The 22660-nt window shown below is 37.6% G+C and overlaps 2 protein-coding genes across 3 annotated transcripts; both read left to right on the top strand.

Moving 5' to 3' along the window:
* Positions 1-141: 141 nt before the first annotated feature.
* Positions 142-7730, top strand: herpud1 (homocysteine-inducible, endoplasmic reticulum stress-inducible, ubiquitin-like domain member 1). Its single transcript, XM_058387925.1, has 8 exons — positions 142-537; positions 1009-1086; positions 2562-2639; positions 3083-3243; positions 3411-3521; positions 3617-3973; positions 5395-5509; positions 5679-7730. Exons 1-8 carry the CDS (start codon positions 385-387, stop codon positions 5856-5858), a joined length of 1233 nt encoding a protein of 410 aa, XP_058243908.1. The 5' UTR covers positions 142-384; the 3' UTR covers positions 5859-7730.
* Positions 7571-22369, top strand: cetp (cholesteryl ester transfer protein, plasma). Of its 2 annotated transcripts, none has more exons than XM_058387924.1 (16): positions 7571-7730; positions 7962-8076; positions 12402-12533; positions 13510-13580; positions 13720-13807; positions 17248-17317; positions 17439-17499; positions 17586-17677; positions 17818-17997; positions 18158-18208; positions 18435-18584; positions 19162-19229; positions 19762-19804; positions 19912-19972; positions 20056-20141; positions 21709-22369. In XM_058387924.1, exons 1-16 carry the CDS (start codon positions 7571-7573, stop codon positions 21784-21786), a joined length of 1506 nt encoding a protein of 501 aa, XP_058243907.1. In that variant the 3' UTR covers positions 21787-22369. The 2 variants fall into 2 exon arrangements, with proteins under 2 accessions (XP_058243907.1, XP_058243906.1); XM_058387923.1 differs by having other exon boundaries at positions 19909-19972.
* Positions 22370-22660: the final 291 nt, after the last annotated feature.

Below are 22660 nucleotides of genomic sequence, written 5' to 3'. Positions count from 1 at the left end.
CGTGAAGCCGAACTTTCCGAGTACGACACCCGGACTGAGTCTGCGCAGTGCGTGGGGCTGCCACATAGGCTCCACGTCTGTGCGCGAGCGCCCTTCAGCCAATCACCGTCAGCCACAGTGTGTTTTGGAAACACACACACACCCAACGTATCTCACGAGCTGTCAGCTGCTCTAAAGTTCTAATAGACGTCTCGAGCCCCGCGTCTCTTTTATCTCCTCAGGTCACCGGCTGTGGTTTGAACCTCGAGCTGCTGGAGAACTTCTTCAAATCCGGCGCTGTTTAAAATAAACGCCATCCTTGTCGTGAGTCTATCGTACCTTTGTGAATTTAAAAGCTGAAAAGTAACGTTAGTGTTTAGAGGAAGAGAGAGAGAGACAAAGAAAATGGATTCCCAGGTCTCGGAAAAGGAGACGATTTCAGTTGTGATTAAAACGCCGAATCAAGTTCATGGTGATCAGACAATCGAAAATGTAAACATCAACTGGACGGTGCAAGAGCTGAAAACTCATCTGGCGAGAATTTATCCATCCAAACCGGTGAGTTATTAGTTTATGGTGGTTTTACTACCTGGACTTTCTAGCCAACGGAAGCTAGCTGGCTGCTCGATAATTAGCGAGTTGATTCCGGCTCTCTGTATTAGCTAGCTACACTCGCTATATAATCAAATCTGATTAATTACGCCTACTCGTGTTTCATTTATTATGCTTTTTGGTGTATATACACGACGTGTGAGATCTGTGATTATTATTATTATTATTAACTTTTCTTACTAGCTAGCTGGCTACGCGTATTTCTTTGACATTCCGCTGCACTACTACAAACCTACTTCCGCTGTTAGCTAATGTGGCTAAAAGATACTCGCGTGCAGGTGTACACCCGCATATGTGCATTTACATCTCACACATTTACATAGTTAGATGGTGAGCTGGCATTTTTTTTCCTAGAGCAGGTGTTTTCTCTGGGGAATTTTTTTTTTTGACATATCTGTTTTTCTTCTTTCTGAACAGGCTGAAAAAGACCAGAGACTGATCTACTCAGGCAAACTGCTCACAGACAAGCTGCACCTCAGAGACGTGTTCAGGAAGGTAGGTCATAAGCAGCATCGTGTTGTGCAAAACACACAATATTTACATGTGTTTGGATGTTGTACAATGCGCATAAACACTTTGTATAACTTACAAACACAGTCAAAATAGCTAGGTACAAATCTGACAAAGGCGTCCTTTTCTTTAAAAGTCAACTGGCCATACAGTACTTTTAATAGTTCATTATGAATTAGTTCAATTCATTAGTTTAGTTGGTAATTGTTAGGTGGAAAGCTGTGATAATGGGAAGCCGTACAGAACATTACATTTAATGTTGCGAATGAAATATGGACAGATTGTCGAAGACAGCAGGGTGATACATGAACAATAACAGTAATGACGAGGAAATGTATTTAAAAGAAAATGACACTGTGGTCTTCAGACACCTATTGATATATGAAATCTGTCACTGTTTTATTTGTAATTAAAATTGGAAAAAGATTTAATGTAGTGTACAGTTTCCTATCATTAATCAACGGTAAGTGGGATGTGGTATCTTAGTGGTCAAGGGCTTTGGGTTACCGATCAGAAGGTTGTGAGTTCGAATCCCAGGTCCGCCAAGCTGCCACTGCTGGGTCCCCCAAAAATGTAAGTCGCTTAGGATAAGAGCCAAATGCCAGAAATGTAAATGAAATGTAAGTTTCACTTTTGATTGAAAACATAAAGGTCATCTCTAACTTTTGTACTGCATATTAATTATATACCAGAAACTATCACGTTGCATTTAATATGTGGCAAAAATATCACACATTTTGATATTTATTAAAATGACATTTATTATGTACTATATATACATAACATTGTATTTAAGTTTGCCACATGTAAAAAATGAGAAATAAATTATCGAATCACAGAAATGATTATTATTATTATATAATGCTTTATTTGGAGTAGAAATTCCAAAATGGTGAATATGAAAGATAGTAGATATACACAATCATAAACAATACATACATAGGGATGTGGTAGCTTCGTGGCTAAGATGTTGGACTACTGATCAGAAGGTTGTGAGTTCAAATCCCTGGTCCTCTTGGGATTGAGCAAGGCCTTAACCCTCTGTATAAAAATGGGATAAAATGTAAGTTGTTCTGGATAAGGGCATCTGCCAAATGCCACAAATGTAAATATACCATGTTAATACTAATAATAGAATGGTTTTGTGTTAAACGTACTTAATGTGCCGTTAGATGCAGTTTTTTGTTGATGCATGACCAAAAGTTTCTGCATTCAGACTTTTCATTCATAGTGTCTGATCTAAAATAAATCCTACACCCAGTTGTGGACAGAGCTAACTAGTAACTCTGATTAGTCTATGAATGGTCACTGTTGCAGTTTGAAAAGCATGGCTTGTGAGAGATCAGAGCTTTAAAGGCAAATCAGAAATAATTTTAGAAAGACTAGGAGTTAGTTTCGACTATTACTGGTCACTATGTCATGTCATAATGTCTTATAACGTCATGTTCCTGTGTTTACAGACAGATGCAGTACCCACTCTTCACCTTGTGTGTGCGCTTAAACCCCAGCTTGATTTTCAGCAGGGAGCCAGACCTAAGGTATGCCTCAGTGACCACTTTACACCAGTTCAGACTGTGTAAAAACCTAAGAAAATCGTACAACTCTGTGTATATTTTATATGAAATCATAATAACATAGGAGCTGAAGCATTTCTATGCAGTATGACACTTCCAGAAGGTTCTGTCTCAGGCTCCTCGCTGCTGACAGTGTCATTGCACCATCATGTTATTTTTCCTGCAGCCTCGCAGCACGCTGTGCATCAGTGAGAACTAGAGGCTGTCTGGAGAAAGTAGTGCTAGCTCAGTGGGTGGCCTGGAACAAACTTACCCAGCTGTGCTCATTATGATCCACCAGAAAGCATAACTTTGCATCTTCCTTAAACCCCACAGCAGTTATTTTTATATTCCAGAGTTTCAGTACTGGTAAGTTTCCTTTCCTTCTTGTAAACAAATCAACCCTGCCTGTCACTTGTCACACTCAGGTCAAACTAGCAGAGCAGCAGCCAATGCTAGCCACTGCCTCTCAAGCACCATCTGCGCCTACCGTGTCCTCTACTGATGGTCTCAGACAGCGCGGACACCCTGCCCCTGCTGCGCCGACTGCTGCATGGCCTGCCACAGGCACTGGCACAAGCACATCCGAGTGAGTTCCTGCTGTTTCCTGTCTGGTCAATGAAATCAGGATAATGAAACTCAGTGGTTGGTGCAGGTTCTGAGAGGAAAGAATGTAGTAAAAAATGAGAACAAGCAAGAACTTGTACACTTTGTGATTGACCTAATTTGAGTTTCATTGCATGTTTCTGTATCCAGGCCAAGACCAGCAGCGATGACCCATCCAGCCTTTCCTACATACACACTTTACAGCCCACAGCAACTCCTTTGGCTCCAGCATATGTACGCTCGGCAGTATTATATGCAGTAGTAAGTGTTCTTTCTTTAGTCTTACTTTACACTGTTACCATAGCTTACATTAGTTTGTGTTTTCATCTACTTGAAATTTGCTCTTTACTTTCCAGCCAAGCAGCTATTGCGGCCGCTGCCTCCGTTCCCGTCACACCTCCTACTCCACTACCCGTCACGCCGCAACAAGCCACAGTACCTGCAGGGCTAGCCAATCAGGCACCCATTGACAACCTGCCAGCCAATCAGAATGTTCCAGACCCTGCTTTTATCAACCCAGATGGAGCCAATCAGAACATGCGCATGAATGCACAGGGCGGGCCAGTGATGGAGGATGAAGAGGATGTGGAAAGAGACTGGCTGGATTGGGTTTACACCGCCTCTCGCTTCGCTGTGTTCCTGAGCATAGTTTACTTCTATTCCAACCTGAGTCGCTTCATCCTAGTGATGAGCAGCCTGCTCCTCATGTACCTGTGAGTGTCTGTTATTTTTTTCCCCCACATAGATACCTCACACACTACAAAATCATGAACTGAACCAGTAAAACACTGTGCATGGAAATGTACAGAAACAAATGTTTACAGTATTTAATACACATGTTTTCCACACATGCCTTAAGCATGTAATAGTAGGAAGCACCATTACCTGCTTTGTTATTTAATCATGACTCTCAAGCCTATCACTTTTCTCCAAAGTTAGCTTCTTGTATTCTCGCACCACATCTCTGTTGTTTATAATAATATAACCTATTTATAAAAATGCAGACACATGTATATCTCAGTGGGTACTGAGATCAGCATGTCTGATTATTTTACCTGAAGTAGATTATATGAGACTGTTCATTATCTCATTATCTCCTACAATGCAAAATAAGTGGTTTTCAGTAACCTGATATATATATATATATATATATATATATATATATATATATATATATATATATATATATATATATATATATATATATAGTGACATTTTTCTCTCTGTAGTAGTTTAACACGTTAACTTAGTTACTGAAAACTGGTTATTGAACAAAAAATGCAGGAAAGTAGAAAATGGCCAGCAAAACAGGAAACATAGAGACTTCATCTTTGTGAGGTATTGAGTGAGGTCATTGTTGAACACAATCAGTGTAAATAATGCTGCTTGAGGGGGAACAGAACCTGGAAATCTTCTCTATCTAAACATTTTTACAGAGAAACCTTAAGTGTATCTATCTGGTAGATAAAGTTTTGAAGGCTTTTCCACAGTGCTCATTTTTTCCTCAAATGCCATGATAAACCTCTGAAGATAAACATGACCCTTGGGGTGTAAACATAGGAGTGACAGGGTTTATTTACAGAATAGCTGTTATACAATAAGAGTCAAATAATCTAAACACAGTAAATGTACAGTATGTTAAAAATTTTAATTTTGACGGGTTGAAATGTGCTTCTTAGCACATAGAAATAGCAAAATAATTAAGAATGAAATATATATTTAATATTTCTCAAGTAGCTTTTTTAAAATGACAGACTGTCATTTAAACCTCAGTAAAGAGAATATCTTTTCTTTGTTCATGTGATGGCCCATAAACATACTAAAATACTTTTTTTCATTTGTCATCTATCTGTATATGTGGGAAGACGTCTGGTGCACTATAAAGTTGGATAAGAGTCAGTCCTAATGTTTTCAGTATAAAAATGACAATAGTAAAATTGAAGAATATGCTTCTATATGTCCAGCCATTCAGCTTGTCCTTCAGCTGAGAATAGTGCAGTGCAGATGGTAGACTGCATGCATGGTCAACTATTTTAGCATGGAAAGTATCTTTTAACAAGCAATGAGTTGGCCGATAGTGTAGGTCTGCTATTTTCTGCATGTAATCCTCACTACCGTTTTCTCTTCTATGCAGGCACACTGCCGGCTGGTTCCCGTTCAGACGAAGAGCTCAGGCTCAACCTCCAAACCATCCAGCACCAGAGGTCATTCAGAACCAACAGAATCAGAACCAGGACAGACAAGAGCCGGTGAGGGATTGTTTATACACATTACATTCTTTATAATTTGCGTTACCTGAGCATCTTCTATTAGTCTGGACAAACAGTGAATCATAAACATTCCTGAACATATGTATGTATTACCAAGTGTGTTTGAGACATGTTAGTGAGATTTTTTTTTTTATTATTATTCTTAAAGGTGGTGCCCCCTGCTGAATTGGAGGATGGTGAAACAGATGGGGATGCTGACGTTCCACCCCCCATAACTGCAGTTCCTGTGTCTCCAGTCCGACCCTCCATTATCTGGACAGCCTGGGTTTTCTTCAAAGCTTTCTTTGCCTCCCTAGTCCCTGAGGCCCCTCGGGCTATGGCTAACTGAGTCCAGCAAAAATGTGGTCAGACTGGTCAAGTAAAAAGTAGCACCAACCATGAAGGAGAACTCTCTCTTAGTCACTTTGGATAACCTCTTCTAAATCACTTTGCTCCTGTTCTTTTTGCGAACATGTGGTCTGTGATTCCTGGATTCGATTTTATTCTGTTTAATGAAGCTCCAGGTTCACCTGTTCAGCACTTTTAAGCTGTTTGGTGATGTGACCAAAAACCTCATTCATTCTTTCAACCAAATAGTTTGTATATAGTGTAAATAAGTGCTGAATCAACTTGTAAATGTTTCTGTATAGTTTCTGCACAGCACTTTACATTTTCTCCCAGCCAGCATCAGTCATCTGACCAGCTTGCACAGTGCTTATGTCATCAGGACTTCATTTTCCTGGAATGATCCAGTGATTAAAACCATGGGTGGAACTTGGCTTATCTCTTCAAACATGACTGGCATTGAAGATTATTAATAGTTTCTTTGTGTATAAATGCCTTTTATAAGGGCTCGTGTTTTCGGCACTTAGTACTGGTCTGTGTGTTGGGAATGAATTATGTTCAGGCTTATCTCACGCTTCTGTATGATTATGTATGATGTTCTGAGTTAAAAGAATATACAAAAATAATACCAATCATATGCATAAAATATTAACAGCCCAAGAAATGTTTGTTTTGTGACTTCTGGAACAAAGTAGGACAAAACTTAATTTGAATCCTGCATGAATAAGTAGCTCTTATTTAATCCGTTTTGCATCGGCATGTAAAGTAAAGGAACCGGGCACCTGAAAGCAAAGTATCATTTCTTTAATGAAAGAATTAATACATTTAAATAATAAACAGTTTTGATCTGGTATTTAGCAGTTTGTGTTTTCTCATTTTATTTTCCCTTCAAAAGGATTCAGCTTTGCTAATGCAATCGAAACATTCTGTAAAACTTTGTAGAAGGAAGTGAAATAAATTCCTTTAAATGAAACAAGTGGCTTCTTTGTGATAAGGATTACAAGCTGCTGAACAGCATGCCACACAAGCATTGTCATGGTGACGCAGTGCTAATGCATTGTGTTTGTCTGGCATACACTTTCTCTTCTCGGATTTGTTACGTTAGTTCTTTGAACTTCAGACATAAACTGACCAGCCTGCTTGCTGCTGATAAACCATCAGAATGTGAACCTATGAAGCAATAACTGCTTCTTTTCAGATACTAAGTTTTTGCATATGAGCATACGTCTGTTGCCTAGCTCTGCTTATATAGCGATAGACTTCCTCGTAATTCTCCTAATCTACACTAAGGGTTACCTCTAGACATCCATGTCCTTCCCCACTTCATTCTCCAGCCTGGAATTTTGTCCTATTCAGGTTCAGTGTGCTCTGGCCTATTCAACACAAGAGAATGTTTTGTACAACATGTTCCTCTAATTTTATTGACTTTCTATAACCTGTAGCCTTTAACTAAGGCTTGTGGACTCTGGACGAAAGCGTCAGATCTCTTCTGTCCTGCTTGTTTTTGGAGTCAGGCATAAACCACAGTGCTCCTCCTCCAGCCACACACACACACTCTCTCTCTCTCTCTCTCTCTCTCTCTCTCTCTCTCTCTCTCTCTCTCAGGGTGTCTCATCCCTCCTCCTATATTTTATCTTATAGCCTTGAGAATTTAAAGCACGAGACAAAGAAACCCAATATCATTGACTGAAGAACAACAGAGCAGGGCCTGTATTTATGAACATTCCAGAGATGAAGAGGAACACAGAGGGACCAGGTGTAGGATTGCTCCTGCTTTTTTGTCTGGCTGGAGTTGGACACTCGTGTGTGGATCCTGAATCGGCCTACAGGCTTACCGGCATTGTGTGTAGGCTCACATACCCTGCGGCTGCTGTGTGTGAGTTTCAATTTTTTGTGTTAACCTGTAATATGGATTCGTTTTCATTAGCAATGGCAATAGCACCATGAAAGGACTGGGAGATCTTGTGAGTGTCTCTGAAGAATGATATTTGTGTTCAAACTGTGATTTTTTACCCTTTTATTACAGCCATGTCCTTTTTATAAAATTCCAAGCTGTATAGTTTTCTAAGAATTATTGTGAAGTGATAACCTTTTTTGAACTCTACAGTAAATGAAAAAACCACAGAAGTAATCCAGGCTGCATTCCAGCATGCTAAATATCCAAGTATTCAGGGGGAGAAGTCAGTTCCATTCATGGGCAAGCTGAAGTATGGAATAAACAAGTAGGTAGACTAAGATATAATCAAATGACCAATATAATCTTGTACCTTTATTGTAAAAATGCACTCTATATTTTAAAGTGAAAAAAAAAAATTTTTAAAGTGTAAAATAAAAAATATACAATAACCTGGTTGCATAAGTGTGCACACCCTTTTATAACTGGGAATGTGTTCAGAATCAACCAATCCCATTTAATATTTTAATATTAATTATATTTATGTTAAATACTAATTAGTATACACCTTCCATCAGTTATTGTCTGATTAACTACAAGTAAAGCACAGCTGTTCTTTATCAGGATTTTTCTTCTTGTAATATCCAACTGGAAGTCATCGGCCACAAAAAGCTTACAGGTCTCAGTATTGAAAAATATCAATTAGAAGAGGATTACAAAAACATTATATTAATTTATATAACCTTAAAACAGTATACCACAGGACACGGTGAAGACAGAAATCAACAAGTGGAGAAAATATGGCACAACAGTGACATTACTAAGAACATGACATCCCCTTAAAATAAAAAAGAAGCATCCAATGTTCTGAAACCATTCAGAATAATGTGAGATGTTCTGATTTTTTGAACACAGCACATCACCAGAAAGCACCATTTGCACAGTGAAGCATGGAGGTGGCAGCATCATGTTTTGGGGCTGCTTTACTTCAGCTGGAACTGGTGTTCGAATCAGGGTGGAGACAGTGAATTAGAGCTGGGCGATTAAATCGTTATTATCGATTAATTCGAATTTATGGTTTATGTCGATGTTGAAAAAACGAAAATCGATTTTCCGATTTCACTTTGGTTTGGCAGAGCGAGCTTCCGTAGTTCTGCGACGCAAAGAGCTTGTGTCTAAGAGAGGCGTGGTTTCTTCAGTCGGAAGAAACCGAAGTCTGAAGTCCGAAGAGCCGAAGTCTGCCGCCGTTTTCGTCGCTAGGCCATTTTTAACATTTCTATTCAGCCACCCTAAGAATTCTGCGATTCTCCATAAACTCTACACAAATTCGTGATCGCTTCAGTCCCCTTTAAATTTCCTTTGAAAACGGCGGCAGACTTTCGGCTCCTCCCCTTCTTTCAGCGCGTTCTTCAATACTGAAGAAACCGCGGCGCCGCAGAGCGAGGATCAGAGGACAAGTGTGTGTGTGTGTGTGTGTGATCAGGAAGACTCGTATTTGGCTTGTTCAGAACTCAAATGTTATAAAACACATCTATGCAATACAGTGGAATGCTGCAATAAGTTTACCATCTTACCCTGTTAGTCAAACCTTTATTTTTTTTTATTTATTTATTTATTTATTTACTTACTTACTTACTTACTTACTTACTATTATACCCTCATTGGGGGCGGAGCCCCCCCTTAAATGAAAATCCTAGACTCGTCCCTGATTGTGCCCGTATACACAGTTGTAAAATGCTGCCTGTCTCCAGTTTGATTTTATTTAGCGTGTTAGTTGCGTGTTGGTTTTATTTAGCGGTTTTATTAGTTGGTTTTATTCAGCTTAGTAGTTGAAATACAGTATAGCTTGAATCTCAGTCAACACGTAATGCAGTGGATTCAGAAATAAAACTGGAACTGGTACAAAACATCATCAATGTCTATGGTCAAAACTTGTTTATTTATGCTTACTAACATTTAAAGTTTCACATGGCTTACAAATTTAACAAGTTTTATCAATAGTAACAAGATTAGATGCTTCTAATTAGGCGGTACTCCTTTGAGGACATTGGGACTTTATAATGGTATAATTGCAAAGTGAACATGCTCAGGTCAGAGCACATAGCTAGAATTCTTTCATGTAGTAAACATGAGTCTCCTTTGTTTTTTTTGTTTTTTTCTTCTGTGATACATTTCTAGGGCATATTTCATTGTCAAGAGCTGAAAGATTGTTAAATGCAATAATAGGAGAGAGCTCTGAGTTGGAGGATTTATCTAATTGTCATGATGCTGATCATGGTGTAAACCAGCTATGTGATAAAGCTTATCTTACACCTGATTTATCAGAATCAATTCAGCAGAACAGTGTTGCTCTGGCAAATCTTTTGCGGGGTATGTGACATGTATTGTGTTGCTATGCTTGCAAACCAAACACAACTGTTTTGCAGCATTTCACACTGGGCAGTAGATCTGGCAGACTGTTCTTATGGACAAAATACCATTCCTAGTTTGGACTATACAGGTACATCTCAAAAAATTAGAATATCATGAAAAAGGTTAATATTTTTTTCCCCATGATTGTGTAGCCTACTGACCCAGACTGAGAGACCATTTAAAAGCTCAGGAAACCTTTGCAGGTATTTTGAGGTAATTAGCTGATTAGGGTGTGACACCATGACTTTCTAATATTGAACTTTTTCACAATATTCTAATTTTCTGAGACACAGAATTTTGGAGTTTTCCTTATCTGTAAGCCATAATCATCACAATTTCAAGAAATAAAGGCTTGGAATATTTCACTCTATGTGTAATGAATCTATATAATGTATGGGTTTCCCTTTCTGAAGTGAGTGACAAAAAATATTGACCTTTTTCATGATATTCTAATTTTTTTTGTAGATGTACCTGTAGAGTAATCACAGGGCTTTTATTTGTGTTTCATTGTTTGCAATATTGCTTTTGCACAATGTTCAGACATTGAAATTAACAGATTCATACTTTGTTATACACGGTTTACTGTACAAATTTTATTGTCTTATGCAGTAAAATAAACCCAATGTCCTCAAATGAGGACATAATTTTTTTCAAAAACTATTTCCTGTTCAAAGACAGTGCTTATATTTTTATACTTTTTAGGTGTAACTAACCCCAAACACCTATAAAAAAAAAAAATTCATGCAAAACTAAAGCTCAGGTCTTAAGAGGTTAAGTCTGCAGTTTGCACTTTACAAATCCTTCATATTTTGTTATATTACTTTATTTTACTAGAATAATTAGAACTTGTAAAGACTGGTGAAAAATTGCATTTTATAAATCCCCAAAAAAGGTTTTTATGTTGTATTGATTATTGTTTTTCTAAAATAACAAAAAAAAACTTGTTAGCTAAAGCAATTTTGCACTTTGCACTTTTATTCCAAATTAGCAGTTCATATGTTTAGTTATATTGTTTTTGCTCAAATTAAAAAAATCTATTCTATAGTCTCTAGTGTTTTATTAATTTTTTTTAAAAGAAAAATAATCGTTTTAAAATCGAAAATCGAATTTTGTTTTTAAAAAATCGGAGATTCAATTTTTTGGCCATATCGCCCAGCTCTACAGTAAATAGCTCCAAAAGCAATGTTAGTGCAAAACCTTAAGGCTTCTGCTAAAACACTTAAGATGAAGAGAAATTTCACCTTTCATCATGACACCAACCCAAAGAACAACTCCATATCATTAAAGCAATGGCTTCACCAAAACAAGAGGTTTTTGAATGGCCCAACCAGAGTCCAGATCTAAAGCCTTTTGAAAATCTGTGTGGTTACCTGAAGAGGGCTCTGCACAGGAGATGCCCAGTCAATCTGACAGAGTTAGAATGCTTTTGAAAATATTGCTAGTGCCAGATTGATTGACTCTTATCCAAAAACATTCAAGGCTGTGATAAAATCTATAGGTGCTTTAACTGTGTTAGTTTAGAGGTGTGACTGTCTAAGCAACCAGGTTATACTTTAATATATAGGCTGCAATTTCACAATAAAGATCTAAAGGTTCTGACATAATTTATCCCTGCTTCATTTTTTTGTCTGTGTGTTGTTTTTTTTATATGCACTGCTTGTATATACACTATATTGTCAAAGGTTTTGGGACACCCCTCCAAATCATTGAATTCAGGTGTGGTTTTCCAGGGGTTGGGCTTGTCAGTTTGTCAGTTTATAGAGTCCACATGATCTGGTCCATGTTGTGTTCATTCAGGCTTTCCAATGTACTTTTATGTAGTGAATCTCCTGAGGTCCCAAAGGTATCCATTACCATGCTAGAAATAGCCATTCGAAGATGGGTAAATTGTAGACATGAAGGGATAAACATGATCAGGAACAGTACTCAAACAGGCTGTGGTGTTTAAGCAACGATTGATTTGTATTAACAAGCTCAAAGTTTGCCAGGAAAACATTCCTAACAGAATTACATCACCACTGTGTGTGAAACTCCCAGCAGATCAGCAGTTTTCAAACCAGAAATACTTAAACCAGCTATTCTGGCACCAACTGTCATGCCAGGTGTATAGGTGGTCCTAATAAAATGCTTTGTGTGTTTGTGTGTGTGTGTGTGTATATACACCTTTTAACCATTTTAGACATCAACAATCATAAAGGTTTTGTCCTCTCTCTCTGGTTCTCTATGTTTCCTCATATCTAGTCTGGAGATCTACAATCTAACAATTGGAAAAAGTGAATTTGAGCTGCAGGAGAATGAAGGCATTGCCATCACTATCTCCAATGTATCTGTTGTTTTTAAGGGGACCATTACATATGAATACGGGAGCAGTCTGTGAGTAATTCCATGTATTATCATATCAGGATAGATCATTGGTAAACAGATCTTTAACAGTGCTTCATTTATTAAGTTCAGTAATACTGTGCAAGTCCCTTAAACAAACACTATGGCTACACATCATCTAGAACCAATTACTGAACATACTGGTTATTTTAGTTAATATTATGCAAATTTAACCAGTTAGTGGCACTGAAATGTTGTTCATTTGGCAACATAATAGCTATGATTTATATCTGGTTTAAGCAAAATTGCAGGAAATATCATCAAAGGTGACTACATAGTCATTATTTGATTTCAAATCCAATGTGTTTTTCATTCCATCCTGCACATGATAATCGAGCTTTATTGAAGTTTAAGGGCATTAAAAGGTTTTTTTTCCTATTCTTTAAGGGTTCACTGCAGTTTATATTTCTCAATAATATATAATTATTTTTCATAGTATACAATATCTTCCTCATTGCACACATCTAAATCATTGCACTCATTGTACATAACTCCTCTGTATACTGTTTACATATTTATTTAATTATCATGGTATACAATACCTTCTTTATTGCACCACTACAATCATTTGCTCATTTGCACTCATTGCATTTACTATAATCATTGCTCATTGCACTCATTGCATTTACCTCCCACTGTATACTGTTTATATACTGTTATATATGCAAATTATTTATATATTTTTGTATATTGTTTATATATGCAAATTATTTATTGTTATATACTTATTATATATGCTAATTATTTGCACTGAGAAATGCACTTCTGGTTAGATGCTAACTGTATTTCATTGCCTTGTACCCACATGTGCAGTGACAAAGTTAAATCTAATCTAATCTGATCTAATAATAAAGGCACCACACTCTACCTATCTTTAAACATTAGCAGTGAACATTGAGAATGTCTTTATATCCTTCACAAGTGATCAAATGTACTTAAATAACGATGCAATTTTTCTCTCATATAGCTTCTCACTAAGCCAGTCACTTGATTTTGACATTGAGTCCCAAAGTGATTTAGTCATCAGTTTTAAGCTATGTGAGTATTACTGCTTTTTCATTTTGTCTCTGTGTCATGACTAACTGTAGTAGCATGCACAGGTCCTTGTTTCTGGCCTCAACTGATGTGTGTGATAATGAAGGTGTATTTTGTGTGTGTGTGTGTGTGTGTGTTTCAGACTGTGGGAAAAGCAGAGTAGCTGCAGACACGTCTGATTGCTACCTTACTTTTCACAAGCTGCTACTCCTACTGCAAGGTGACCGAGAGTAAGTGTAGAAATTTTCCTCAATCCACACATGCTGAAAGGAGTATTTTGAATACTTTAAAAGTGTTGAATTTCTCACTGCCAGAGGTGGATGAAGTACACAACTTCCTTACTTGAGTGAAAGTACAAATACTACTGGTCAAACATTACTCCATTACAAGTAAAAGTTGTAAAGACAGATTTTTACTTAAGTAAAAGTACATAAGTACTTGTTTTTAAAAGTACTTAAGTATCAAAAGTAAATGTCAATGCATTGCTTTATTGTTGCATTGTTCAATGCAATACTTACAGTACCTTTTGTAGCATCCTAGTGAATATACTGACCAGTTTGTAGTATCTGTGGAATTAAGAGCTTTTAGAATGTTACAAAACCTATAGAAATTAAACAACTGAATTGACAAAGACATTTTCATTTTTAATTTAACACTCCTACCACCCCCAATAAAAAAGTACAGGTACATCTCAAAAAATTAGAATATCATGAAAAAGGTCAATATTTTTTGTCACTCAGTTCAGAAAGTGAAACCCATATATTATATAGATTCATCACACATAGTGAAATATTTCAAGCCTTTATTTCTTGAAATTGTGATGATTATGGCTTACAGATAAGGAAAACTCCAAAATTCTGTGTCTCAGAAAATTAAAATATTACATAAGATCAATAAAAAAAGTATCTTTCAAACAGAAATGTCAGACTTCTGAAAAGTATGTTCATTTCTATGCACTCAATACTTGGTTGGGCCTCCTTTTGCATGAATTACTGCATCAATGCAGCGTGGCATGGAGGCAATCAGCCTGTAGCACTGCTCAGGTGTAATGGAAGCCCAGGTTGCTTTGATAGCGGCCTTCAGGTCATCTGCATTGTTGGGTCTGGTGTCTCATCTTCCTCTTGACAGTATCCCATAGATTCTCTATGGGGTTCAGGTCAGGCGAGTTTGCTGGCCAATCAAGCACAGTAACACCATGGTCATTGAACCTGCTTATGGTACCTTTAGCAGTGTGGGCAGGTGCCAAGTCCTGCTGGAAAATGAAATCAGCATTTCCATAAAGCTTGTCAACAGATGGAAGCATGAAGTGCTCTAAGATTTCCTGGTAGATGGCTGCACTGACTGTGGACCAACACCAGTAGATGACATGGCAGCCCAAATCATCACTGACTGTGGAAACTTCACATTGGACTTCAAGCAACATGGATTCTGTGCCTCTCCACTCTTACTCCAGACTCTGGGACATTGATTTCCAAATGAAATGCAAAAAACTTACTTTCATCTGAAATGAAGACTTTGGACTACTGAGCAACAGTCCAGTTCTTTTTCTCCACAGCCCATGTAAGACGCTTCTGACATTGTCTCTGGTTCAGGAGTGGCTTGACACGAGGAATGCGACATTTGTAGGCCATATCTAGGATTCATCTGAAGCTCCCCCAAATTCTTGAATGGATTTTGCCTGACAATCCTCTCAAGGCTGCGGTTATCCCTTTTGCTGGTGCACCTTCTCCTACCACACTTTTTCCTTCCACTCAACTTTCTGTGAATATGCTTGGATACAGCACTCTGTGAACAACCAGCTTCTTTAGCAATGACCTTTTGTGGCTTCCCCTCCTTGTGGAGGGTGTCATTGACTGTCTTCTGGACAACTGTCAAGTCAGCAGTCTTCCCCATGATTGTGTAGCCTACTGACCCAGACTGAGAGACCATTTAAAAGCTCAGGAAACCTTTGCAGGTGTTTTGAGGTAATTAGCTGATTAGGGTGTGACACCATGACTTTCCAATATTGAACTTTTCACAATATTCTAATTCTCTGAGACACAGAATGTTGGGGTTTTCCTTATCTGTAAGCCATAATCATCACAATTTCAAGAAATAAAGGCTTGAAATTTTTCACTCTATGTGCAAATGGGTTTCACTTTCTGAACTGAGTGACAAAAAATATTGACCTTTTTCATTATATTCTAAATTTTGAGATGTACCTGTATGCATCTATGTGTATCCACTCATGCACATTTCAATCAAATGGTCTGTAAATGAAGACTGGTCAGAAAATTTTTTTTTAACCTGCTTTAAAACCCAGCTACACAACTGTAGCTGTACAACCACCCAACAGCAACACTGCTTTAACAAAGAGTTATATATATTTCCACAATTCATTTACACCGTTTTAATATGCATTTACACCATTGTCCAGGCTCCTCCCCCCTGTGTGCAATGCGTTGTGGGCAATATTACCCGTTAGAGTGTGCATTGTTCTGCACTTTGAATTTCTACCGGAAGTAGTAGACCATCCAGGAATTTTTGGAATACTCTTTTCAGTATACTACGATTTGGGGCATACTAATTCTATTTTTGAATACTTTATAGGACACATAGTATGAGAATTTGGACACAGCATACATTTTTGTGTGTTAACTAACATCATTACCAATGCGTTGGTGGTGGATCTTCATCCATTTTGTCAGAAATTGATCAATTGAGTTCAAAAAATTATGGGAAACCACTGAACTTTACAACACGTGACGCTACAAGAGTGAAAAAAATCATCCTATGATTAATGTAACTACTTTCTATTCAATGACCTAGACAGAAATGTAGTGGAGTAAAAGTAGAGTATTTGTCTTTCAAATGTAGTGAAGTTAAAGTAAAAAGTATCCAGAAAAATTAATACTCAAGTAAAGTACAGATACTCAAAAAGTGTACTTAAGTAGAGTACTCAAGTAAATGTACTTCTTTACTGTCCACCTCTGCTCACTGCACAGATCATAAGACGATATTAGGAATTTAGGCTAGTTAGCTTACAAGCCACAATGGTAAATGGTTTTATGGTACTTCAAAATAATGATGAACCATGAAGCCACTTCTTTGAATAGAGCAACCTCCTCGGGATCCAAAACGATACCGCAAAATACAATATATTACTAGGATTAGGAACCCTATTTTGCTATGTATGTGTAGAAATAGTCATCTCGTTAAGAATATGATCTCAGTCAGGTCTGGTTATTATTTATGTATCTGTTGCGCATGTTCTTCCTGTGTCTGGGTTTTCTGCTCTGATTTCCTCCAAAAGCATGTCAGTATGTATTTACTGCCCTAACGTGCTCCTTGTTGTGAATGTGTGTGAATGAGTCCCATCCCCGGTGTACTCCTGTCTCTTGCCCAGTGTTCCTGGGATAGACTCCAGATCCACTGCACCCCTGAGTGTTTAGCAGCTACTAATGTTAATTAATTAAATCAACAGGAAATGCAACATCTTCTCTAGCAGGCGCATTTTCTTTAAAAATGTCCTGATCACTGTTTTGCTTAATAGTGCATCTCTGAAGTTACTGAAGCCTCTCATTTCTTTATTCACCTGATCTTTAAAATAACACTTAGATTTTTAATTAGAATAAACTAAACCAAAAGTGAAGTATAGAGTGTTTATGACAGATCTGGCTTTCTTTTGCAGGCCTGGCTGGTTGAAAAAAGTGTTTACTAATTTCATCACTCTCACAGTAAAGCTGGTTGTAAAGGGGCAAGTAAGTGAGTTTACTGCATAACTCTAAACACTGGTATCCTCTTTGAGGAACACATAATTGTGAAAAGCACACAAAAGTTCATTTACAATATGCATTACTAAGTCATTTGTCTGAATTACAGATATGTAAGGAAATAAACAAGGTGGCAAATATCCTGGCAGATTTTATTCAGGACACTGCAGGTAGGGTTTGGAAAACATTTGCCATTAGGATCCTGAGCATCAGTGAAATGAGTGAGTTCACTAAGATATTCTCTTTGTATGAGCAGAGCAGTTTTTGAGTAATGGAAACATCTCTGTGGATATTGGTATAACCTCTTCTCCCGTCATCACCACCAATTACATTGAGTCTTACCACAAGGTAGCCCGCCATATCCTGTTTCTAAATAGTAATGAGGTCACAGACTAGACTTTTTAAAAGGCATATAAAAATATACTGAATTATGTTACAGTTAAATAACTACAGTATTTTGTTTCTTTGTTTCTTTCTTTTTTTTACAGGGTCTAGTAAGCTATAATAGCAGCACCTCAGCGATCAAAGACTCTGTGTTTAAGCCAGAGCAGATTTCAGAGGACCGCAGCCTATACTTTTGGCTCTCTGATGTTTCCCTTGACACTCTAATAACGGCAGCATACCACGATGGACGATTCGTCAAAAACATCTCTAGAACAGAGCTCACTGTATGTTATCATTCCACATAAACAAATGAAAAAGATTTGCCTTGGATTGTGTGAGCATTGCATGAACAACTGTTGTTATATGAGACATTTCAACCTTCCATATTCAACCTAGCTGTGACTCTCACAGAGAGATTATTTGTGGTGACCTTTTTGATTACAGGACATGTTCCTGATACAGCTATCCATAGACAGGCCTAATTTAGTGAGCAAGGTAATGTAACATTCACAACGCACTTTTTGTAACTCCATGGAAAGTGTAGCTGTAGAGTAGTAAACCTGTGGGAGTTGTTCATTGCATTAGACATGAGTTCTTTTTTTCTGAACTTTCCAATTTCCACTTTTGCCAGTTACTTAGAATTTAAGAATTATTGTGCAATAATCCCACATGACATATTAACACACTGAAGTTTGTGTATGTTTGTGACTGCATCCATTAGTGGCTATTGTCTGAGGAACCGATGCTAAGAGCATGGAGTGCATCAGTGCCTCGTTTCTGGACGACACCGCAAGGCTCATCTGTCAGGGTAGTGGCTGCAGTGGAGCTCTCTTCAGCAAAGCAGGACAGTCCTGTGCTTTACTTTGAGACGGTCAGTGATCAGTGCTTAAAACGAATCATGCATTTCGTCATTACATCATGCATTTAGGCCAACAACTTTATCAAGATAATTGAAGATAAGATAATTTAAAGTGAGACCTAATACAGTCCAAAGTTTAGAGAAGTTCCATAAGTGGGATCTGAAATTAAAATCTTTCAGTCACTAGCTAGCCCTAGCCATTTCACTCCAAAAAGGGATGTGACCATCCCCAAACAGATTATTTTCCTATAACAGCAACAACAATTTGCTGACTATTGCAATTTTTAACATTGATTAATGAATAACAGATTTTAATTTGAGTTTGATTGCTTTTTAGTCCATGCTTATGCCATACAAGTACATGATTTTTAATTAAAGAAATGATAATGCATTAAAACAAGTGCACTATATATGCTTATTTGATTAACAACCTGCAGTATTGTTTGATCCATTGTTATGGAAAATGAATCAAAACCAATCAGGTTTGGGAATTCACCAGTATTGCTGTATATTTATATATATACAGCTCATACTTAAAAGTTAATATCTATAATAGCTATCTTTAACGGCATGGTTTGTATTCCAATAGGAAATGGAAGTATCTGTAAGAGCCTCTTATGCTGAAAAGAAAGTCATCCTGAAGGCCACACCAGTGTAGTAAGTATGGTACTGTAACGTCTGGGACCCCCGCCGCTCGACCCCAGACGCCCGTGGTGTGTGTGCGCACACCAGCACACGGTGTAATGAGACCCATGCGCAGGATTCAGCGACGCACTGCTTTTATTACATTTAAGACGCGACATAGGGAAACAAACGTAACACTAGACATGGCGTGGTTAACTAAACAAAACAAAACCTAGACCTTAGCTTGGACATGGCACTTAAACAAAAGCCCAACAGAAACCATGGTACAGATAACAATCATGGACAAGGACACAAACACAAGGATCCCTATTTATAGGGGTAGACATTAGGGCTAATGGGATACAGGTGACACAATCAGGATAGGAACAATAGGAAGGGCGTAACAAAAGACACACAAAGAAGCAGGCTTCCAAGGTTCACCTGCCAGCGCCCTCTCTGGGCCTGGTAGGGAACTGTCCAGCTGTGCCTGACAGGTACTTCCTGTAAAGCGATGTACTTTTCCCCACAGTTTGCTCACTTAAATATGTCCTTATGTGTTTTGTAGTATATCTACATCAAACTTTTCCATCTCAGAAGGTGTTACTGAGGTAAGAGCTGCTTCAGTAAATTTTATTATGGATTTGATTTTTTTTTTTTTTTTTGCTTATTTGTCTGTCTTTGTCAACAACTCTTCTTGTGTTTTCACATGGAGAAGGGCTTAAGTGCTTATCTTCAGGAAGCTGTTGAGAAGATTGGGATCCCTAAAGTCGGATCCTGTAAGTCTAGTGTGTATCTGTGTGTGCATTTATGAAAGTATACATGTGATGCATTATAAATCTGATATATTTTATCTTCTTAGATCTAGAGGCAGCAACAACAGCAGTGATGGACAAGCAGGGCCTCAATCTATTTGACCTCATCAATCCGGAAGTAATACCATATAATGTAAGTGTCTGACCAAACAGGCCCTGAATTGGCCACCTCTTGAATGGCCAATTAAAACAATGTGACAAATGCAAGTTAGATATTATTTGCTCAACTTTCTATAAAAGTTTATTTAATTTATTTGCTAACTTTCTGTTGTACTGTCCATGGGGGGAGGAATCATACTGCCCAATGCATGGGGAGATGCCTAAATAGCTAATGAGGCTGCCAGATTGGGCTAATTTAAAAATACTCCAAAAAGATCTTGGTTTATAGCAAATATTTGGAATTGAATCTAATGTGTATATAGAGTATGATATACAAAACCAAATAACCTGATTCCCATACAAAGCAGAAATGTGTCTCCCTTTTCTAATACCTTACTTTTTGGGCTAGAATCAAGTCTTTTGTTTTATTTTTGACAAGACAACTCTGTTTGATGGTATTATCACTCTGGTGTGTACCTTGCACACAAGAAATACACAAATTTTAATGAGCACAGCTAAACAAAAGTACATCTAAATCCATTAAAACATGCTAGTAGACTGTAGTGTATTTTATTGCCTATAGCGGGGCTACTTTTAATTTACTCTATAGTAGCTTACAGCATAAGTCAGGTGTGATGTGGTCCCAAATAAATATATTAAAATAAGTGGCTATGGAATTGTTACCTTAACCAATCAGATTTCGAGTTGGCGTCACTGGGGCCATCTAGCAGGCATACGATTACGTCAGCAATTTCCCGTCCTTTGATTGGATAATTGGAGTAGTCCGAGGCAGCGAACAACACATGTACATTGTTTCTATATTCGCTGCGTCTCATTTCGGATGCTGCATCCTCCGGAGATTGTGGTTTGCTGCAAATCATCAAGAATGTCTTTTTGAGAAAAGTAACCGTAATAAAATGGACTATTCCTTGTGAGGTGTGAAATACTGTAGAATAATTTCTTTTTTACTTTGTTATTTAACGGTTGATTAGTATCTATTGCCGTGGCATCCAGGGGCGGTTCTAGAATTTTCATTTAAGGGGGGCTCAGCCCCCAATGAGGGTATAATAAAAAATAAACAAATAAATAAAAAATAAAATAAAGGTTTGACTAACAGGGTAGGATGGTAAACTTATTGCAGCATTCCACTGTATTGCATAGATGTGTATAACATTTGAGTACTGAACAAGCCTTCCTGATCTCACACACACACACACACACACACACTTGTCCTCTGATCCTTGTTCTGCGACGCCGCGGTCTGCGGATTGAAGAACGCACTGAAAGACGGGGAAGAGCCGGGCTCCCACCGTTTTCATATGAAATCTAAAGCCCCCCACCCCCCCGCGACGCCCGTGTGTGTGTGTGTGTGTGTGTGTGTGTGTGTGTATGTGTGTATATATTTTATATATATATATATATATATATATATATATATATATATATATATATAAATATATATATAATATAAAATATGTGATTATTAAAGTCATGAGTCATCCTGCCGAAAACAGAATCTATCACCACAAGTTGCAGGTGTGCTCATAATACATGCCCATGTTGTTCCAGTTAACCATCATATCCACTGTTTCACCATGCAGGGTTATGTCTTGGTGCAGATGGACTTTGGTTTCCCACAGCATCTACTGGTGGAGTTCCTCAAGGAGATGCTGGAGTAACTGCAGGCTGCTTATATAGACTAGTATATTTACATTTGTTTACATATATTAGTTTGAAAGAGCATTTTTGTAGCAAGAATTTTTGTAGAAGCATACATCCTGCTTATTTTGTTACAGTAGTACATTTAATATATATACACTTTATACATCAAAAATCTGTGAAATATATTAGTCCTGATAACATTATGAATTCTTGTGCCTTTTTTTTCCTACTTCACAATATTTGGGGTCAACTTCCAGGTTGTTGTAACCACACAAGCCTTAATATTATGTCATATTGATTAAAGCATGTTATTTCTTTCACACAATGGTTTAGTAACACCTATCAGGCCAGAAAATAATCACTGCTTATCATTGTAATTTTACGCCTAATTAAGACTAATCATAAGCTTGCCCATGGTGACTGTTTATGTGTATTTATGCTGTGGCATAACTAAATGACTTGCTGTACATAACCTCGCTCAGGGATGCAGTTTGTACACCCATTTTGTTCAGCTTTCCAACTCCATGAAAAAGCATCTTCAATTTTTGTTGTTCTTTAGTGTTTAAGCTCATCATATTTGAAATATTATCTTTATATTTATCAGTAGGCAATGGTTTATTACTTGTTTTTGGAAGCCTTTTCATTAACAGTATTACAGAAGCTCTCACAATTTTCCCAGTGGACTTAAACAGGAAACATGGTGAACACATCATATGACACTTTGGCCAAACATGTTAACAAATTCAACAAGAATACAAGTGTTGTGAATCCAAATGAGAAGTGGCCATCCACGAACATAAACTCATAAAGACATAACCAACAAGGTACTTACATCCATAAAAAGCTAGTCTACAGATGATGGCTTTGGTCCACCAGATGCATTGTTGCTTT

This window comes from Hemibagrus wyckioides, linkage group LG04 (assembly GCF_019097595.1).
Source record: "Hemibagrus wyckioides isolate EC202008001 linkage group LG04, SWU_Hwy_1.0, whole genome shotgun sequence".
NCBI lineage: Eukaryota > Metazoa > Chordata > Actinopteri > Siluriformes > Bagridae > Hemibagrus > Hemibagrus wyckioides.
The sequence above is the reverse complement of the archived record's forward strand: the minus strand, read 5'-3'. Positions and strand labels throughout refer to the sequence as shown.

Bases quoted from the DNA above. Each gene is read 5' to 3' on its own strand.
- cetp (XM_058387923.1), top strand. From the start codon at position 7,571: ATGAACATTCCAGAGATGAAGAGGAACACAGAGGGACCAGGTGTAGGA. The intron at 12,534-13,509 runs GTGAGTAATTCC...TCTCTCATATAG, and splicing joins TATGAATACGGGAGCAGTCT to CTTCTCACTAAGCCAGTCAC. The intron at 13,581-13,719 runs GTGAGTATTACT...TGTGTGTTTCAG, and splicing joins AGTCATCAGTTTTAAGCTAT to ACTGTGGGAAAAGCAGAGTA.
- herpud1 (XM_058387925.1), top strand. From the start codon at position 385: ATGGATTCCCAGGTCTCGGAAAAGGAGACGATTTCAGTTGTGATTAAA. The intron at 2,640-3,082 runs GTATGCCTCAGT...TGTCACACTCAG, and splicing joins AGCAGGGAGCCAGACCTAAG to GTCAAACTAGCAGAGCAGCA. The intron at 3,244-3,410 runs GTGAGTTCCTGC...TTCTGTATCCAG, and splicing joins ACTGGCACAAGCACATCCGA to GCCAAGACCAGCAGCGATGA.